Consider the following 17,069-nt stretch of genomic DNA (forward strand, 5'->3'; position numbering starts at 1 on the left):
TCCCAAAGATGTCTCCTACCACTGAACCAGGGAAAAAACCCAGCCTGTGGACAAGGGAAGAGAAGCTGCTCCTCCAGAAACTGGAGGTTCAAGAGTGTAATGACCTGGTACAAGAAACAAGATCACAGACCCATGAACTCAAAGGCCATTGTGGCCAGCTGGGATTGAGATGCAGATCTGGTGATGGTAGGACAGGAGGTAGAGGGGGGCCTCTCAAATTCAAAGCTTTGAAGTGGGAGGTCATCTGTCAAGTGTCAAAGAGGCGGATCTTCAATAAATCCTAATTTCTGTCTTATCAGAGGTTGTTCTTTAGCAGTATTTGAGTGTGGTTATAATTCTGAGTGGTCACAGGATTCTGTTGGGAAATATTTAAATGGAAGTCAAAAGAGTACTGCTACTTATTGGAGGAGTTGGGGGGATAGGGGAGAGGAGTTGAGGGATAGAAGGAAGGAGTCCCGGGACCATGATGTCACCCAAAGGCAAGTGTAGAGAGCTGGGAGGAGTCTCTGACTTCACCTCTGGTAGAACCTTTGGCTTGCAACTCACCACAGTGAACAGGCAGCACTTAACTGCTCAGGAGAAAATGGGCAGAGAAGGGCCTGAACCTATACCTTGAGAGCCTCAGGGCCTGGGGGGGATGGGAGGTGCACCAAGAAGGCAGAGATACAGCAGCTCTATTCACTTCTCTCAACAGATTCTTGAAACCTCTATTTTGTTTGAAAACAGACTCAGGCAAAGGGAAGGGAAACTAACATTTATTGAGTGCCTACTGTGTATATCTGGCCTTGTGCAAGGAATTTTCATCTACAACATTCCATTTAATCCTCACACCAACCCTGTGAGGTAGGTATTATCCTCATTTTTGTCCTATGAGGAGTATGAGGCTCAGAAAGGTTAGGTAGTTTGTCCAAGGTCATACAGCTAGTAACTGATGGAACTGGGACTGCACACTGAGTCCCAGACTCAAAAATTCCCTGCTCTCTCTCCAACACTGTTTCTTGGGAAGGAGGAGGGAGCAAAAGCAGCAGCAGTCTTTACGCTTCCTACCCTGAGAACAAGACAGTCAGCAAGAGAAGGAGACTGGGCTTTCCCACAGACCCTCCCCTCTCTACCAGGGGAGGGTGCAGTCATTTGAAGAGATAAGACATAAATACAAAAATAAATAGAAGGGACAAGCCCCCCAGCAGCGAGGATGTGCAGGATCCATGCTGTGGGAAGGCCACTGTGCCATTCACAGCTGCTGTGGGAGGGAGCCACGTGGGCCCTATGGGGAAAACTGGGACAATGGCCGCCAAAGGCTGGAGTGGGTGGGCTAAACAGGCCCCTTCTGGGTCGCACAGATTTGAGAACAAAACGTCTGGAGCAGGCAGCAGCCGTGGGCACAGTCACCATCATCCTCCATCTGCTCATTTTACCGGTGTTTGTGATCCAAGAGGGACTCAAAATCGGGGGAACATACAAGTTTGTGCTTTATGTGTCCCAGGACTGTCATCTCACCCGTCCTACTGTCTCCAAGGCCCACGGACACCAGCTCCTGCCAACCAACAGAGACAGTGAGGAGAAACAAACCAAACAGCTCATTACTCAGTCCTATGATTCTCATGTGATAATCCCCAACCCCTACAGGCTCTCACCTGCAGAAAGGAGCAGGTGGTTCCCATCGTTACATCTAGAGTCACCTTGCCCAGGAGGAGCTGCACCTTCCCTGACTTGCGGATGAGCAGCTTGCCAACCTGACCCTCTGTCAGGTCAGCCAGGGTACAAGCATTCTCTGCCAGCCTGGCTTCCTGTGGAGAGAATCAGGAGATGGACACTGGGTAAGGAGCCACTTCCTCCATCCTTCATGGATGAAACCTTTTCTAAAGGAAGGCAGCAGCAGCAAAGGTTAGAATGAGCTCCTCAAGAAGGCCTTTTCCCAAGGCTGCCTGTCGTTGGCTGAACGACAAAACCCAAAGCAAACAGATGAACGAATGGACAAAATATTCATAATTGCTGACATTTTCTCATTTGTACATGTTTAAAATATTTCATTGTAAAAAGTAAACACGTGTAATTGGGGTTGAAGTACAAAGCCCCAAGCCCCTCATGGGTAGAAAGAACAAATGTGTATTATTTTGGCATTTCAGCTTGGGTGGCACACTTTTGCTTCCCCAACAGGTTGCTGTTTCCCTTCCTGGTCCCCCCGCATTTTCACAGAACTCACTCCTGAGCATACCCTGTCTTTCTCCTGCTTTATAACCACCATCTGTCCATCCTCGCTCTGCACTTCGGTCTTGATAGGCTTGATGTCCTGGGTAGGCGGCTGACCAGGGAGTGTGTCTGGCAGCTGAAGAAACAGCAACTCTTCATCCTGGGTGAGGCTCAGCTCCCTGAGCAGCTCTGCCACAGATACGTCCTTTGGAAGGCTTGGGGTCTTTCTGGCTGTTCTGGGAGGAACCTTCATCTTGGCCTCCTCCTCCTCATCCCGGGGCTCCTCTTTCACTGCCCAAGATAACAAATGGAAGAGCTATCAAGTGGCCACCCTCTACGTCCTCTCATTGTACCCATCCCTTCATCCTTGTCTGCTTCACTGTCACTCAGCTAGGAAGCTGGAGGGTTATGGTTATGAAGAAGGACCCAGGAGTTGTATGACTTACCTAAAAAGGATTATCTGAGGCTGACCCACAGATCCATGGCAGCATGAACCCTCTGCGAGTGAGAACTTACAGTCTCTGTAAGGTCATGTATTTTACAGCTAGAACGTGGGGGAGGGGGATCTGCTTATTAGTCTGGGAGGTTCATTCCTAGGGAGGATTCAGGTGAGGGGGGGGCATCCACAGGAAAGGAGATGAGACGTTAATGGACACAGAGTACCTCTCACAGCAGGTACATCCACCTCCATGTCCTCTTCCTTGGGGCCACCCAGCCAAGGCTTAACATCTGGTTCTTCATTCTCTTCCTTGAAAAGCCATCCTGAGTGAGCCAGCGGCAGCTGAACAGGCATGTTTCGAGTGTCATTCCTCAGCCCAGGGTCATCGATGAACTACCAGAGAAGAGACAGGGGGTCACGTGGTCTGGCTAGCATACACACAGGTGGACTGCAGCCCACCTCAGCCTTTTCTAACTGAAGATTCCTCCTGCTCACAGGCTTCCAGGACATCAGAGAGTTCTGCCACCAAGCTCGGCCCCCCAGAAGCCCATTCCTCCCAGTCTGCCGGTACCTACATCGTCCTTCTCCAGCATGCGCAGGATCTGTTTCGTTTCTTCATCTGTCTCCCTCTTCTCTTTTTTGATGTTGATGATATGAGAGGGCCCCATGTCTGACACATCCACTGTCTTATCCCAGTTCCCTGCAGGAAATCACTCAGTTCACCAAGGGTACGGAAGAGGCCAACAGCAAGGAAAACTAAACTGGGAGCAAGGTAATTTTACTGCCCTTGCCCTTCTCTCAGGCAGTCTGAACTGAAATCCACTGATTCCTTCCTCCCGGAACCCCAGCAGCTTGGTACCCTTTTTCTTCATCATTTCAGCTGGGCCCTGCTCAAAGATGGAGTGGGACTGGATCACTTCTGGGCGGCCCCGCCCCCGTCCATGCCCCTCTCGCTGCCGGTCTCTATCCCTGTCACGCTTCTCCTTCTTGATGGTTACTTCTTCCTTGGGCCTAGAAAAGAAAATGGATTAAGGAAAACCACTCATTCACTCCACCTCAAAGAATTGGTCTTACTTCCTCACACCACTCTGCTCCTCCACCTGAGTGGATAAGTAGAGAGCCAGTAACTGTATCAGAAACAGAACCCAATACTAAGTTTAGCTAGCACCTTTTCTACCTGATGGGGCAGCGTCCTTTCAGTTTGCTTTGCTTTACCTTCTTGCTTGAGAAGAATTGTATTAGAATTATAACTCAAACGCTGAATTACAGAGACTGCCCCCAATGTGGACTTTTTACAATTGCCTGAAAGCAAAAGGTTGTAATACAAAAGAACATAAGTGAAAACCTGATACATCTTCGTCTAAACTAATGGCTCTCAACTCCAGCTGTAAAAAAATAATCACTGTTGCATTGCAAAAAAGTTAAATCACCATTTCTAGAAATGGATTTCTAGGCATCAATATTTTTTTATTTATTTATTTTTTTTAATTTTTTTTTTTTTAACGTTTATTTATTTTTGGGACAGAGAGAGACAGAGCATGAACGGGGAGGGTCAGAGAGAGGGAGACACAGAATCTGAAACAGGCTCCAGGCTCTGAGCTGTCAGCACAGAGCCCGACGCGGGGCTCGAACTCATGGACCGCGAGATCATGACCTGAGCCGAAGTCGGACGCTTAACCGACTGAGCCACCCAGGCACCCCAGGCATCAATATTTTTTTAAAACTTGCACATTAGAATCACCTGGAGCCAGGGTTGAAAATCACTAGTGAAAAAAACTAAATATGCACATTTAGATGTCTGAGGAAATAACATACCTAGTTATTTCCCAAAAGACCGAAATTCAGAGCAAGTAAATAAGGGGAAAGTTTTTAGAAGGCCCAGCTACTTACTCTTCCTTGATTTTCCGACTGATGATATTTGGGGTGAAGGTTTTCTGAAAGTAAAATATGGGAGTCACTGATTTGGTAAGTTCTGATCCCAAAGTACAGAGAAAAATGACAACTCTCAAAGGGCATCTTGTATGGACCAAGACTACCACTCTACATTCCACGCTGTTGCCAGTGATTTACAGAGACATACGTGTACTTAAGAGGGAAGAACAGCATGTCATGGTAACAGTGGGCTTACGGAACAGGATACCAAAAACCATTAAGCTAGCAGCCTCAGCTTCTGCCCTCTGAAAAGAGAGCCCTCGGGATTTCTAAAACTTATTTATCTAATCTCACTTCTTGTCCTCAAACAGCTATAGAAACCATTGAGTATCACAGGAAAGAGGTCTAGCAGCAAGGCTCAAGTAGGAAGTAGGCCAGCACTCACAAATGGATGATAGCCTTAGACTGCCACCAGCATTTCCCAATGCAAACAAGTCTTCAAACACTGGCTGCTTTATGCTTGTTATCCACCCCACCCCCCAATTTCAGGGGTATCCCTATATCTACAGTCATAAACACAACAGAAAAGGTCACAGAGCCTCTTATGCTGTGCCTAGGATTCATTACACTCTAGATAAAAATTTGCCCCTTAGGATCCACGGCCAATTCAGAACTCTAAAACTGCAGGCAAAATTTATGCCTGCTGGCTTCCATGGTTTCTTAAAGGTGTCTAAAACATAGAAAAAAGGTAAATAAACAATGCTCAAGTTGCTTGGGAACTAGTTAGGATTCTCGGCCCTTCAGCCATCTCTGAGAAACACGTCAACATCTTGTACCCTGTATCTAGACTTAAAGGTAGGGCAGGCTCCCTTGAATTTGTTGGCCAAAGTCTGGGGACAAGATTTGTTAGGCCCAAAGCCACGCCTGGCACAAGGCAGGCCCTCCGTGAACATCGGTAGAACCCCAGGTCCTGGAATTCAAGGTAGTTGGGTTTCTTTAGAAAGGTGCCATCGGGTACCTTCTTAACTCCTCCGAGGGTGAGGTCCCTGGAGCGGATGGAGGGAAGACGACCTGGGGTAAGTGGAGGGGCCGGCCTCCGCCCGATAAGCCCCCGGGCCCCAGAGAGGAGGGGTCGGGGCCCTCCCGGACCACTCGGCTCGCCTGCGGCGTTTCCTTGCGACATGTTGCCTGGGAGAAGAGGATGAAAGGGGCAGCAAAGTCACTCGAGGGGGCGGACACGCGGACCCTGGGCGGAACCCTGCCCACGTGGCCACCCGCCCCCCAGTCAGTGCGTCCCTCCCTTTCCACGTGGCAAGACTCCCCGGACCACCCACTTAGAGAGCTTGGCTAGCCCTCTGCCCAGGACCCGGGTCAGGCACGAGGCTGAGACGCACCCCAGCGCCCCCGAGCTGTGGCTCCACACCAGGCGCGTCCCGACTTCACCGCCGACGCACCCCGCAGCCGGCCCTGAGTCTCTCCGCCCGGCGGAAGTCTGCGTGGCAGGGTCCGGGCGCCGCCATCTTGCCGCGGGGCGGAAGTGAGGTCGATGGGCGGGGCCAGGCCACAGTATTTATCCGGCGGCGCCTCGCTCCCCTCCGCCTTCTCTTCCCGGTTCTTCCCGGAGTCGGGAAAAGCTGGGTTGAGAGGGCGAAAAAGGAAGAGGGGTGTAGGTTACCCTGCGGTGCCGCGTTCGGGGGTCTTGGCCAGCGGCGAGTGGGTAGACGCGTCCAGCTCGGGGTCCGGGGGTCTTGGCACGGCACGACCCAATATGGGGATTTGCCGTGGCGGAGCCTCTGGGAGCAGTGGGGTCGCGGCTCCGGACAGGGCGAGGGGCCGAGAGCGAGATCCGGACTCAGAGTTGAGGATCCCTGAGTCCGGCCGAGTTGCGGCTGCGGGCTCGATGATGACCTTGGAGTGGTCATTGTACTCTGGGCTCCGGCCTCGCCCTCGCTTGGGGGGTGTCCCTTCCCTGGATTCCTGGTGGGGTCCTGTAGTGGGGCTGTGGGCGCCTCGCTAGGGCAGCTGTGGCGGACTCTTGTTCCAAGCCCGGAACCTGAAAAACGAAGGTTGATCGACTGGGAGGCAAGAATTTAAAGAACTTTTATGATGATTCCAGCATTTGTAATTTAACATAAAAAAATGCCTTTACTGTTCTTCTCCCCACCCCCAAACCATGTAAAAATCACTTAATACTGCGGAAAGTTTGAGGGAAGGAAAACATTTCTGCTACAATTCCACATAGAATACTACTTTTAAAACTTCTGTAAAATATTACAGTCCCTTTCATAGAGCTGTCATATTGTACTACAATTTTGAATCCTTCCTTTTGAAATAACATTTCTTTGTTGCTGCATCAAATAACTGATGTAATTCTCAATGGCTATGTCATGATTTGCCTATTTTCCTATTTGGACGCTTAGGTTGCCCCCCACCCCCACTCCCGTAAATAATGCTGTGGTGAACATCTGGTGCATCTAATGTTTTTTTCTTCTTTTGGATTATATTCGTAGGACTAGCTTTTTTTTTTAATGTTTATTTACTTATTTTAAGAGGAAGAGAGCTGAAGCAGGGGAGAGGCAGAGGGAGAGGGAGAAGGAGAGAATCCCAGTCAGGCCCTGTGCTGTCAGCACACAGCTGGAGATCAGGACCTGAGCTGAAATCAAGAGTCCTATGCTTAACCAATTGAGCCACCCAGGCACCCCTCCGTAGGACAACTTTTCAGACTTGTGATAACTGGCCAAAATAAGATGTACTCTTTTAAAAAAAAAAACAAAACAAATTGAGATAGTAGGTATACATGTGGTTTTAAGAAATAATAACAGAGGTCTCAGGTTTCCCCCAATAGAAACATACCGCAAAACTATAGTACAATATCACAACCAGAATATTGACATTGATACAGTGGAAATATAAGACATTTCCGTCACTCCAAGGAGCCCTTTTTGTTGCCTTTTTATAGCCACACCTCCCTCCTTCTGCCCACACTAATCTGTTCTTCACTTTTATACTTTTGTTATTTCAAAAGTAGAACTCCTTCAAAAATGGAATCATATGGTATGTGACTTCTGGGGATGGCTTTTTTCACTCAGCATAATTCCCTGGAGATTACCCAAATTGTTGCATGTATCACTAGTTCGTTCCTTTCTATTGCTGAGTATATATGGTTTGTTTAACCATTTGCTCTTTTTAAAAAAGTTTTTTAATGTTTTTTTTTTATTCTTGAGAGACAGAACATGAGTGGGGGAGGGGCAGAAAGGGAGGGAGACAGAATCTGAAGCAGGCTCCAGGCTCTTGAGTTGTCAGCACAGAGCCTGACACGGGACTCGAACCCACTAACTGTGAGATCATGACCTGAGCTGAAGTCAGACACTTAAACGACTGAGTCACCCAGGTGCCCCTAACTATTTGCTCTTTGAAGGACATCTGGGTTGTTTCTGGTTTTTGGCTATTACAAATAATGCTGCTGTGAACACATATGTACAGGTTTTTATATAAACATAAATTTTCAAAAACAACAACAACAACACACACACACATTAAGGGGCACCTGGGTGGCTCAGCCAATTGAGCATCAGACTTCAGCTCAGGTCACGACCTCATGGTTCATGGGTTCAAACCCTACATCAGGCTCACTGCTGCAGCACAGAGCTGACTTTGGATCCTCTGTCCCCTCTTTCTCTGCCCCTTCACTGCTCATGCTTTCTCCCTCAAAAAATAAGTAAGTAAATAAATAAAAATTTTCATTTCTCTGAGATAAATGCCCATGAGTGCAATTGTTTGGTTGAATGGTAGCATATGCTTAGTTTTATAAGAAACTGCCAAACTATTTCCACAATGGCTATACCATTTTGAACATTGTACATTTTATAGTTCTTCATCTGTATTGCTGAATTGTTTTCAAAGAGGGTCATGCTGGGGCGCCTGGGTGGTTCAGTCGGTTGAGCATCCGACTTCGGCTCAGGTCATGATCTCGCGGTATGTGAGTTCGAGCCCCGCGTCGGGCTCCATGCTGACAGCTCAGATCCTGGAGCCTGCTTTGGATTCTGTGTCTCCCTCTCTCTCTGACCTTCCCCTGTTCATGCTCTGTCTCTCTCTGTCTCAAAAATAAATAAATGTTAAAAAAAAATTTTTTTAAAAAGGGTCATGCTAATATGCATTACCACTAGGAATGTAGAGTACATAACATATGTAATGTTTTGCGACATACTTTTAAAAAAATGTTTTATTTATTTTTTGAGAGAGAGAGCACGAACAGAGGTAGAGGCACAGAAAGAGTGGGACATAGGATCCAAAGCGGGCTCTGCGCTAACAGGCTGACAGCAGTGAGCCTGATGCAGGGCTCGAACTCATGAACCATGAGCCTGAGCCTAAGTCGGATGCTCAATTGACTGAGCCACCCAGGAGCCTTTTGAGTATGGGCTCTTAAGATTTTAAACTTTTTTGCCAATTTCTCAATATGTTAATATTAAATTAATATTTTTTATGTCAGTTTCTAACCAGACTTTTTTCAACTTCTTTTCTACATATTGGTTTTATGATAACTAAACCCAACCAAAGGAAGACTCTTCCTGTCTCCTATAGAGCTATACACAGTAGCCTTTACCTTCTGACTAGAGCACTAGATGAAGTTGCTTTGATTTCTCTGGGCTCTGAGGTCACAGACCTTTTAGTATCTCCTAGGTTTTTTGTTTCTTGTTTTGTTTTTTACAAAGATACTTATTCATTGCAGAAAATTTGGAAAATTTTAACAAGCACCCAGAAGAAAATGAAAGTCATCTGTTATACACTTGAAGTATTAAAACAAGTATTTATTACTTGTAGTAATAAAACAAAGTTGTTTTTCTATGCATATAGATTTTTAAAATGTTTTTATTATTTTATATTAGAGAGAGAAAAAGTGAGAGTGGGGGAGGAGCAGAGAGAGAGGGAGAGAGAGGATCTAAAGTGGCTCTGTGCTGACAGCAGAGAGCCCAACGTGGGGCTTAAACCCACAAACCGTGAGGTCATGACCTGAGCCCAAGTTGGATGCCAAACCTATCAAGCCACCCAGATGTCCCTATGCATGTAGATTTTTTAAAATTGAGGTGTTTTACATATGGTTCTAAAAGCTGCTTTTTTTTCCATCTTAACAATATATTATAAACATTTTTTGAGTTACTGAATATTCTAAATTGTAATATTTTTTATTTTAGAGAGCGAGGGAGAGAGAAAGAGAGCCAGTGCACGTGGGGTAGAGGGGCAGAGGGAGAAAGAGAGAAAGAGAGGGAGACAGACTCTCAAGCAGGTTCCACATTCAGTGCAGAGCCCGACATGGGGCTTAATCCCACAACCCTGGGATCATGATCTGAGCTGGAACCAAGAGTTGGATGCTCAATGGACTGAGCCACCTAGCACCCCTACCTTATAGTTTTTAATGGCTAAATAGTACTCCACATTGTTATCTTGCACCATAATTTAACCAGTTTCCTTCCTGCAATGCTGATTGGATTTCCACAAAATTTTTCACCCCAACAGGACAAGAGAAGAAAGCCTTCTATCTTTAATATTTTGGGGCTTGCTTCCTAACAACAATTACTGTAATTTCTCATTAAGAATATTCTCCAGTGTTCCCTCTAATTAGACTAATATACTTTTGGCACCATTCTCCTTTCTTTATTTACTCTAACACCTCCCTCTCCATTTTCTTTCAAAGAGTGTACATTCCTAGGGGCGCCTGGGTGGCGCAGTCGGTTGGGCGTCCGACTTCAGCCAGGTCACGATCTCGCGGTCCGTGAGTTCGAGCCCCGCGTCAGGCTCTGGGCTGATGGCTCAGAGCCTGGAGCCTGTTTCCGATTCTGTGTCTCCCTCTCTCTCTGCCCCTCCCCCGTTCATGCTCTGTCTCTCTGTGTCCCCAAAAAATAAATAAACGTTGAAAAAAAAAATTAAAAAAAAAAAAAGAGTGTACATTCTTTTATCTAGCCTCAAAAGAAACTTGTAAATCGTTACCAGCTGAACCCCATGTCATTGCATCTGTGGTTCTAGCGATCTTATTAATAACATTTTATTTCTACCAATTTCATAGTAAAGGCAATAATCTCATTCTTTTCTGATAACTTAATGAAATTAATAAACTCAAGAGCAAATACAGTTTTTTTGGTCTAACGCAGAATTCAGAAGGTATAAACATTCTGTCAAAAGCCTATTTCTATGAATTCTCGGTGGGCATTGGAAATACTAAATGAATAGGAAACTGTTTTGGATGTGTGTAGAATAAAAGGAACGTGTGGTATGAAGATGCTATCCGAGTTCAAGCCATTGCATGTTCTCTATGAGTAATTTACCCTGATTTGTTTGCATCATTTTGCAGACCATTATTTGCTGGTTCGTCCTCAGGTCTTTGACCTCTGTGCATTGGAGAGCTCAGGATTCAGTCCTCAGACCCCGTCCCTTTTTTCTCTATACTTACTCTTTTGGCAATGGTTCAGTTTCTCAGCTTCAACCCCTGTGATAAATGCTGATGACTCCCCACTGCTTATCTCAGCATGGACCTCTCTGAACTCCAGATGTGCATCTCTGCCTAGCCCACCCTTCCACCTGCATATCTGCGAGCCATCTCAAACCTGTGTCCACACCCAAATTTTTTAATGTTTATTTATTATTATTTTTTAAATGTTGATTTATTTTTGACAGAAAGAGGCAGAACACAAGTGAAGGAGGGGCAGAGAGAGAGGCAGACACAATCCAAAGCTCTAGTATCTGAGCTATCAGCATGGAGCCAGATGCTGGGCTCGAACCCACAAACCGTGAGATCGTGACCTGAGCCGATGTCGGATGCTCAGCCAGCTGAGCCACCCAGGTGCCCCTAAATTTTATTTTTATTTAAGTAATCTTTACACCCAACATGGGGCTTGAACTCATGACTCCAAGATCAAGAGTCCCATGCTCTACCAACTGAGCCAGCCAGGTGCCCCTCACACCCAAACTTTTGATGTTCCTCAACTACATAAAACCATTTTTTTTAATGTTTATTTATTTTTGAGGGAGAGAGAGAGAGAGAGAGAGAGAGAGAGAGGTGTAGGGGCAGAGAGAGAGAGAGAGGAGGGGAGGGAGGGAGACACAGAATCTGAAACACGGACTCAGGAACCACGAGGTCATGACCTGGGCCAAAGACAGCCGCTTAACCAACTGAGCCACCCAGGTGCCCCTCCTTCTCAAACTACTTTAAAGTGTTCCCCATCTCCATACACGGCAACTCCATCCCTCTAGCAGTTCAAGTAAAAAATTTTGCAATTATTCTTCACTCCTCTCTCTCGTGTGACACATCTAGTATGTCAGCTTTTCCAGATCTATCCCGAATCTTACCACTTCTTACCACCTTCACTGACATCCCACCCTGGGCCTGGCCATCATTTTTTTTTTTTTTTTGCTGTGATTATTTAAAACAAATTTTTTTATGTTTGTTTATTTTTGAGAGAGAGGCGGAGGAGCAGAGAGAGAGGGAGACAGAGGATCTGAAGCAGGCTCTACAGGAGAGTCAATGCAGGGCTCATACTCATGAGCTGTGAGATCATGGCCTGAACCAAAGTCAAACTGCTTAACCAACTGAGCCACCCAGATGCCTCTGCTGTCACCATTTTAATAGCTTCCTAACTGGCCTCCCTGTTTCCACCTTGGCCCCCTCCATCTAGTCTCAATGTAGCATAATTAACATATTTCACATCAGGTCACATCTCTGCTCTAAACTTCCCAGCGGCTTCCCATTTCAGAGTAAAAACCAAAGAATTTAGACTGGCCTACACAGCCCAAGTAATCTATCCCTCCACCCACCATCTCTCTGTCCTTGACTCCTACCACACGCCCCCCACTCACTCTGCTCTAGTTGCACTGGTCCCCTTGCTGTATCTGAAACAATCTGATGTGTTTCCTCTTCTGGGCTTCTGCACCTGCTACCTGGAATGCCCTTCCCCCACATATTTCTGCATAGCTCCCCTCCTCTCTTCAGTCAGGTTTTTTATCCCAGAGTCACTTTTTCAAGGAAGCCTTCTCTGATAGCATTATTAAATATTGTAACCTCCCCCACGACATTCTCTTTCCCTATTTACAGACTTCTTTTTATCTATAGTACTATATTTTCTCTAACATATTTAATATATTTTCTCTAACAGACTGTAGAGTTTGTCTGTCCATCTTCCCCCCCCCACCAGAAAGTAAGCCCCATGAGAGCAGAGATTTTTCCCCTTCTTCCACTACAGTATACTAATTGCCAGAAACAATGTCTCACACAGAGTAAGCACCCAATAAATTTTAAAAAAAATTTTAATGTTTTATTTACTTTTGAGAGAGAGAGAGAGAGAGAGAGAGAGAATGAGCGAGAGAGGGGCGGAGAGAGGGAGACACAGAATCCATGAAGCAGGTTCCAGGCTCTGAACTGTCAGTGCAGAGCCCGATGTGGGGCTTGAACCCATGAACCACGAGGTCATGACCTGAGCAGGAGTCAGATGCTTAACCGACTGAGCCACCCAGGCGCCCCCAATAAATTTTTGTTAAATGAATGAATGAATTCCAGTTTGTATTGAGACCAAGTAGCAAATCCAGATGTGCGCTGGAGAAATAAGGGTGGATTGTTTTCTGGTGGATTGTATCAGTGATTTAACTTTAGCACCATTGATGTAAGAGGTATCTTTGCATTGTGTGTCTGTATGTCTTCTCTATAGGTTCTCTGTATGCAAGTCGCTTCATAGAGTAAGTAGGTAAGCAGCAAATAGTGAGTGGAGGGAAGGCTTTGCAGCATGGCAGCGGTTTCTGTACACACTATGTCAAGACTTGTCCCTGGTGTCTTGCCAGGAAGTGCCCAATGGTATTCCATACCTTCTACATTATGCTTGTCCTCTCGGATGTAACTCAGTGGCTATTCCAGGACCATGGATTCATCATATTAGTCTTTTCACTTCTTATTTTGGTTGTGATTCTTTCTTCATTGCTTGTGGTCTTTTGTCCCTTGAAGTCCCTTTTGCCCCTCCAACATTTCATTAGTGTCTCTCCTGTAGCTTTTTCAGTGTCCTTAAATATAATTCAGCATTTTCCCAGTCTTAAAATTATTAAGTCTTTAAGTAAAAAACAGCTAAAGAACTTTAAACGTTCAATGTAGTGAAGGTTGTAAGAGGTCTAAACATAATTTCAAAACAATAAAGTAAATAAGCACTGAGAAATCCACACAGTTCTTATAAATAGTCACTGCCCACTCCTGTCATTGCCAACACATGTCAATGAACAAAGTTGTTTTTATGAGCTGTCTGGATGTGTTTGCATTCATTGGCCCTGAGATCTCCACACTTAGTTCAACCATGGGGAAATACACGTAAACATTTTCAGTCTTTAAAATGCACAAATAATATAAAGACTGTAGATCTTTTTTCCTTATGGCCTCTATCTATTGCCTCAGACTCTATTTGCTCTGTGTCCTACCATGAACAACCCAGCCTTTGCAGTCAGACCTGAATTTGAATTTAGTTTTACTTCTTATGAACTGAGTCTCATTTCCCACCATCAACCATTTCAAGATGAGACTGAAAGATCCACCTTTCAAGGTTGTTGTGAGAATCTCGTGCCTAGGGTCTTGGTACTTAAATGCTGTTGTTATCATTGGAATCATACTTTAGATATACTACTAAATATGGAAACTTCCAAGCATGCACAAAAATGCCGAGAATAGTTTATTGGACCTCCAAGGACCCAGCTTCAACAATTATCTACCCATGCCAATCTTGTTTCATCTGTCTGTCCTGTGTCCCCCTTCCCCCCGATTATTTTGAAATAGATCACAGATATCATGTCATTCATCTGTAAATATTATAGTAGGTATCTCTGAAGGACACATTCTTTTGAAAAATAACCATAAAATCTTATTATCAGAATGTCATTCCTAAAAACTATCAAATACCCCGTTAGTATTCAAATTGCCCAATTGTCACATGGGGTTTGTTTTTGAACAGTTTAAGTCAGTAGCCAAATAAGGTCTATACCCTTTAATATTTAATTGGAAATATAATTAAGGTATGGGAAGAGTTTTGCCATAAGAATGTGCATTGTAGGGGCACCCGGGTGGCTCAGTCGGTTAAGCGACTGACTTCGGCTCGAGTCATGATCTCACGGTTTGTGGGCTCGAGCCCCATGTTGGGCTCTGTGCTGACAGCTCGGAGCCTGGAGCCTGCTTCGGATTCTGTGTCTCCCTCTCCTCTTCGTGCTCTCTTTCTCAAAAATAAATAAATGTTAAAAAACAATTTTTTAAATAAAAAAAAGAATGCACATTGTAGTGTTGTTTAGAATGAAGAAAAATAAAATAATCATAGAAGAATAGGGGATTGGCTCTAAAAAAAGGGTATGTGACCTGACAATAGAACATACACAGCAGTTTAAAACAATACTGTAGAAAGACTGTGTATTGAACAGAAAAGGTATTGGTGAGTGAAAAAAGCAGGTTATAAAACAGTATTTACACTTTCTATTTTTGTTAATAAAATATATATCTCATATGCCTATTTCGAATGGTGGGGGAATGAATGATTTTAATTCTCTCCTAAATTTTAGAATTAAAATTTCTCATCATTCTATAGTGATCATGTATTACTTGTGTAATAAAAAGTTGTTAAAAATAAAAATGCAGCAAAAGCGCATTTTGGTGGTTGTTTGGTTTCATACAGAGTTACTTATATTTGGCTTGTTAAGCTTCATTTTTACCATGTGTTTTCTCATGTGATCTGCAGAGAAGTCCTCAGAGGCAAGAAGAAGCAGAAGCCCTGAGAGGCTTTGTGCCTCCACCTGATGCTAGCACGTAGCTCCACAAAAGCGCATTCATATGGCTGTTGTTCACGCTTGGGACACATGATCTCACGCGGTCTCCACATGCCATCCCGGGAAGGTGGGAGGCAGAGGTGTGCTGGGACTCATCTTCCTTTTAAGGGGAGAACCGAGTCATAGAGAACATGACTTTTCCTCACACCGCCTCTCAGGTTAGCTGTAGGGCCAGGTTTTGGTCCAGATGTTTGGTGCTGGCCATAACCATGAGATTACGTTTTGCATCTCTTCGGGATTGCAACATTTCAGTGTAGGTGTGCATGGGGCGGGACCTACCTCTGTTTGGCGAAGGGAGTGCTTAATCCTGTCTCAGTGTAACACACGGCACTGCATTCTGTGGTTCAGGATCTGACCCAACTTGCTCAAATTCTCCACACCCATTTAGGGAAGGATTGGCTTCTGCTTGTCTTTGCTTTCTGTGCAATGTTCACATTCTGTCCACTGTCACCTTCTCTAACCTTTACCGCCTGCTGATGTCCGCAGCCCCCGGGTCCTGTGCACTCAGCTCATGTCTTCTGTGGCACTCTGAAGCCTGCATGGTCTGTCTGCTGCCCCTGCACCAAGCCCTCCCCACCCCCACCATGCTCCTGCTTCCATGGTCCCCTCTTGGCCATGCTCCACCTGTATTCAAGCTGGTTCGGACTTCTTCTTCTCTGAATCCTTATCTGTACCTTGCAACTTAGTTGTAGATTTCTTGTTCTCTATGTCCACCCTTTTCCCCCTAAAAGACTGTGGGCTCCTTGCAGGCAGATATTGTCAATAATGATGGCAATGATAACAGTTCTGATAGGTGACTGGGCCCTTCTGGTGTACAGGCCCACAGCTTAGTGATTTACATAATTTCTCACTCAGTGATGGCAGTGTTTATAATGTCACTTGACAGATGAAGAAATCAAAGCTCTGAGAGATTGAGTAACTAGTCCAAGATCACTCAGCTAGAAAGTGAGAGAACAAGAATTTTAATTGTGTCTGTTTAATTGTAAAGCCCATGCTTTTCCACACTGCACACTCTTTGTCACTGTTGGTTGCTTGATTCAAATTTCCTTGAGTGTTCTTCACAGTGGCATCCCTGGAGTTTTCCTTTGGTGGTAGCAAAGCCTCCTGTCAATAAGAGAGCAGATAGTACTCTCCCTGGCCCAGATGGTTGGCTGGGATGAGAAAATTCCAGGCTCTCTGTGTGTTCTTCCCACCCCCTTTCTTGCCTCTGCACACCCTTCACTGCCCAACAACTCCTCTCTCTTGTCCCTTTCCCCAGAGACACCTAAGCAGCCAGAGGACTCTCCCTAGACAACTGGGAATCCCTGGGACTGCAAGTCTAATATGTTTTGATAGAGTTGGTAAAAAAAAAAAAAAAAAAAAAAAATAGAGCCATGGATCAGCCTAAGTCTCTGAGGAGAGAATCCAGACTGAAGACAAACCAACCTCCCCTACACTGCCCCCACATCCCCCATCTGGACCCTTTCCCTTCATGGCTCCCCTTCCCTTCCCCCAATCAGAATCCCTGTTTAGGGGCTCCCAAGCCTTTGAGCACAGCTCCACCCCTCTCCCAGCACCTAAAGTTTGGGGGCTGCATTCAAGTGAGAGATTTCCAAGTAGGGGTGTGTTAGAGGGACTTCTTCTGAGGGCAGCTTGTCCTGGAAAAACAAGGAAAAGAGTGGCAGCCACCGCTGCTATCTCTGAGGACATCACTGTAGCTTCCCAGGAGACCCTCTGCCCTTTCCCCTCCCACACCAGC

General features: G+C 45.5%; 1 protein-coding gene across 1 annotated transcript; it reads right to left on the bottom strand.

The window, feature by feature from the left end:
* Nucleotides 1–739: 739 nt before the first annotated feature.
* POLR3D (RNA polymerase III subunit D) lies at nt 740–6,034 on the bottom strand. Its single transcript, XM_030312425.2, has 9 exons — nt 5,896–6,034; nt 5,520–5,689; nt 4,520–4,563; nt 3,489–3,640; nt 3,205–3,329; nt 2,854–3,022; nt 2,216–2,481; nt 1,635–1,787; nt 740–1,534 (listed from the first exon to the last, which is right to left on the bottom strand). The coding sequence occupies exons 2-9, from the start codon at nt 5,682–5,684 to the stop codon at nt 1,412–1,414; spliced, it is 1,197 nt and encodes a 398-aa protein (XP_030168285.1). The 5' UTR covers nt 5,685–5,689; nt 5,896–6,034; the 3' UTR covers nt 740–1,411.
* Nucleotides 6,035–17,069: the final 11,035 nt, after the last annotated feature.

Source organism: Lynx canadensis, chromosome B1, assembly GCF_007474595.2.
Source record: "Lynx canadensis isolate LIC74 chromosome B1, mLynCan4.pri.v2, whole genome shotgun sequence".
Lineage (NCBI taxonomy): Eukaryota > Metazoa > Chordata > Mammalia > Carnivora > Felidae > Lynx > Lynx canadensis.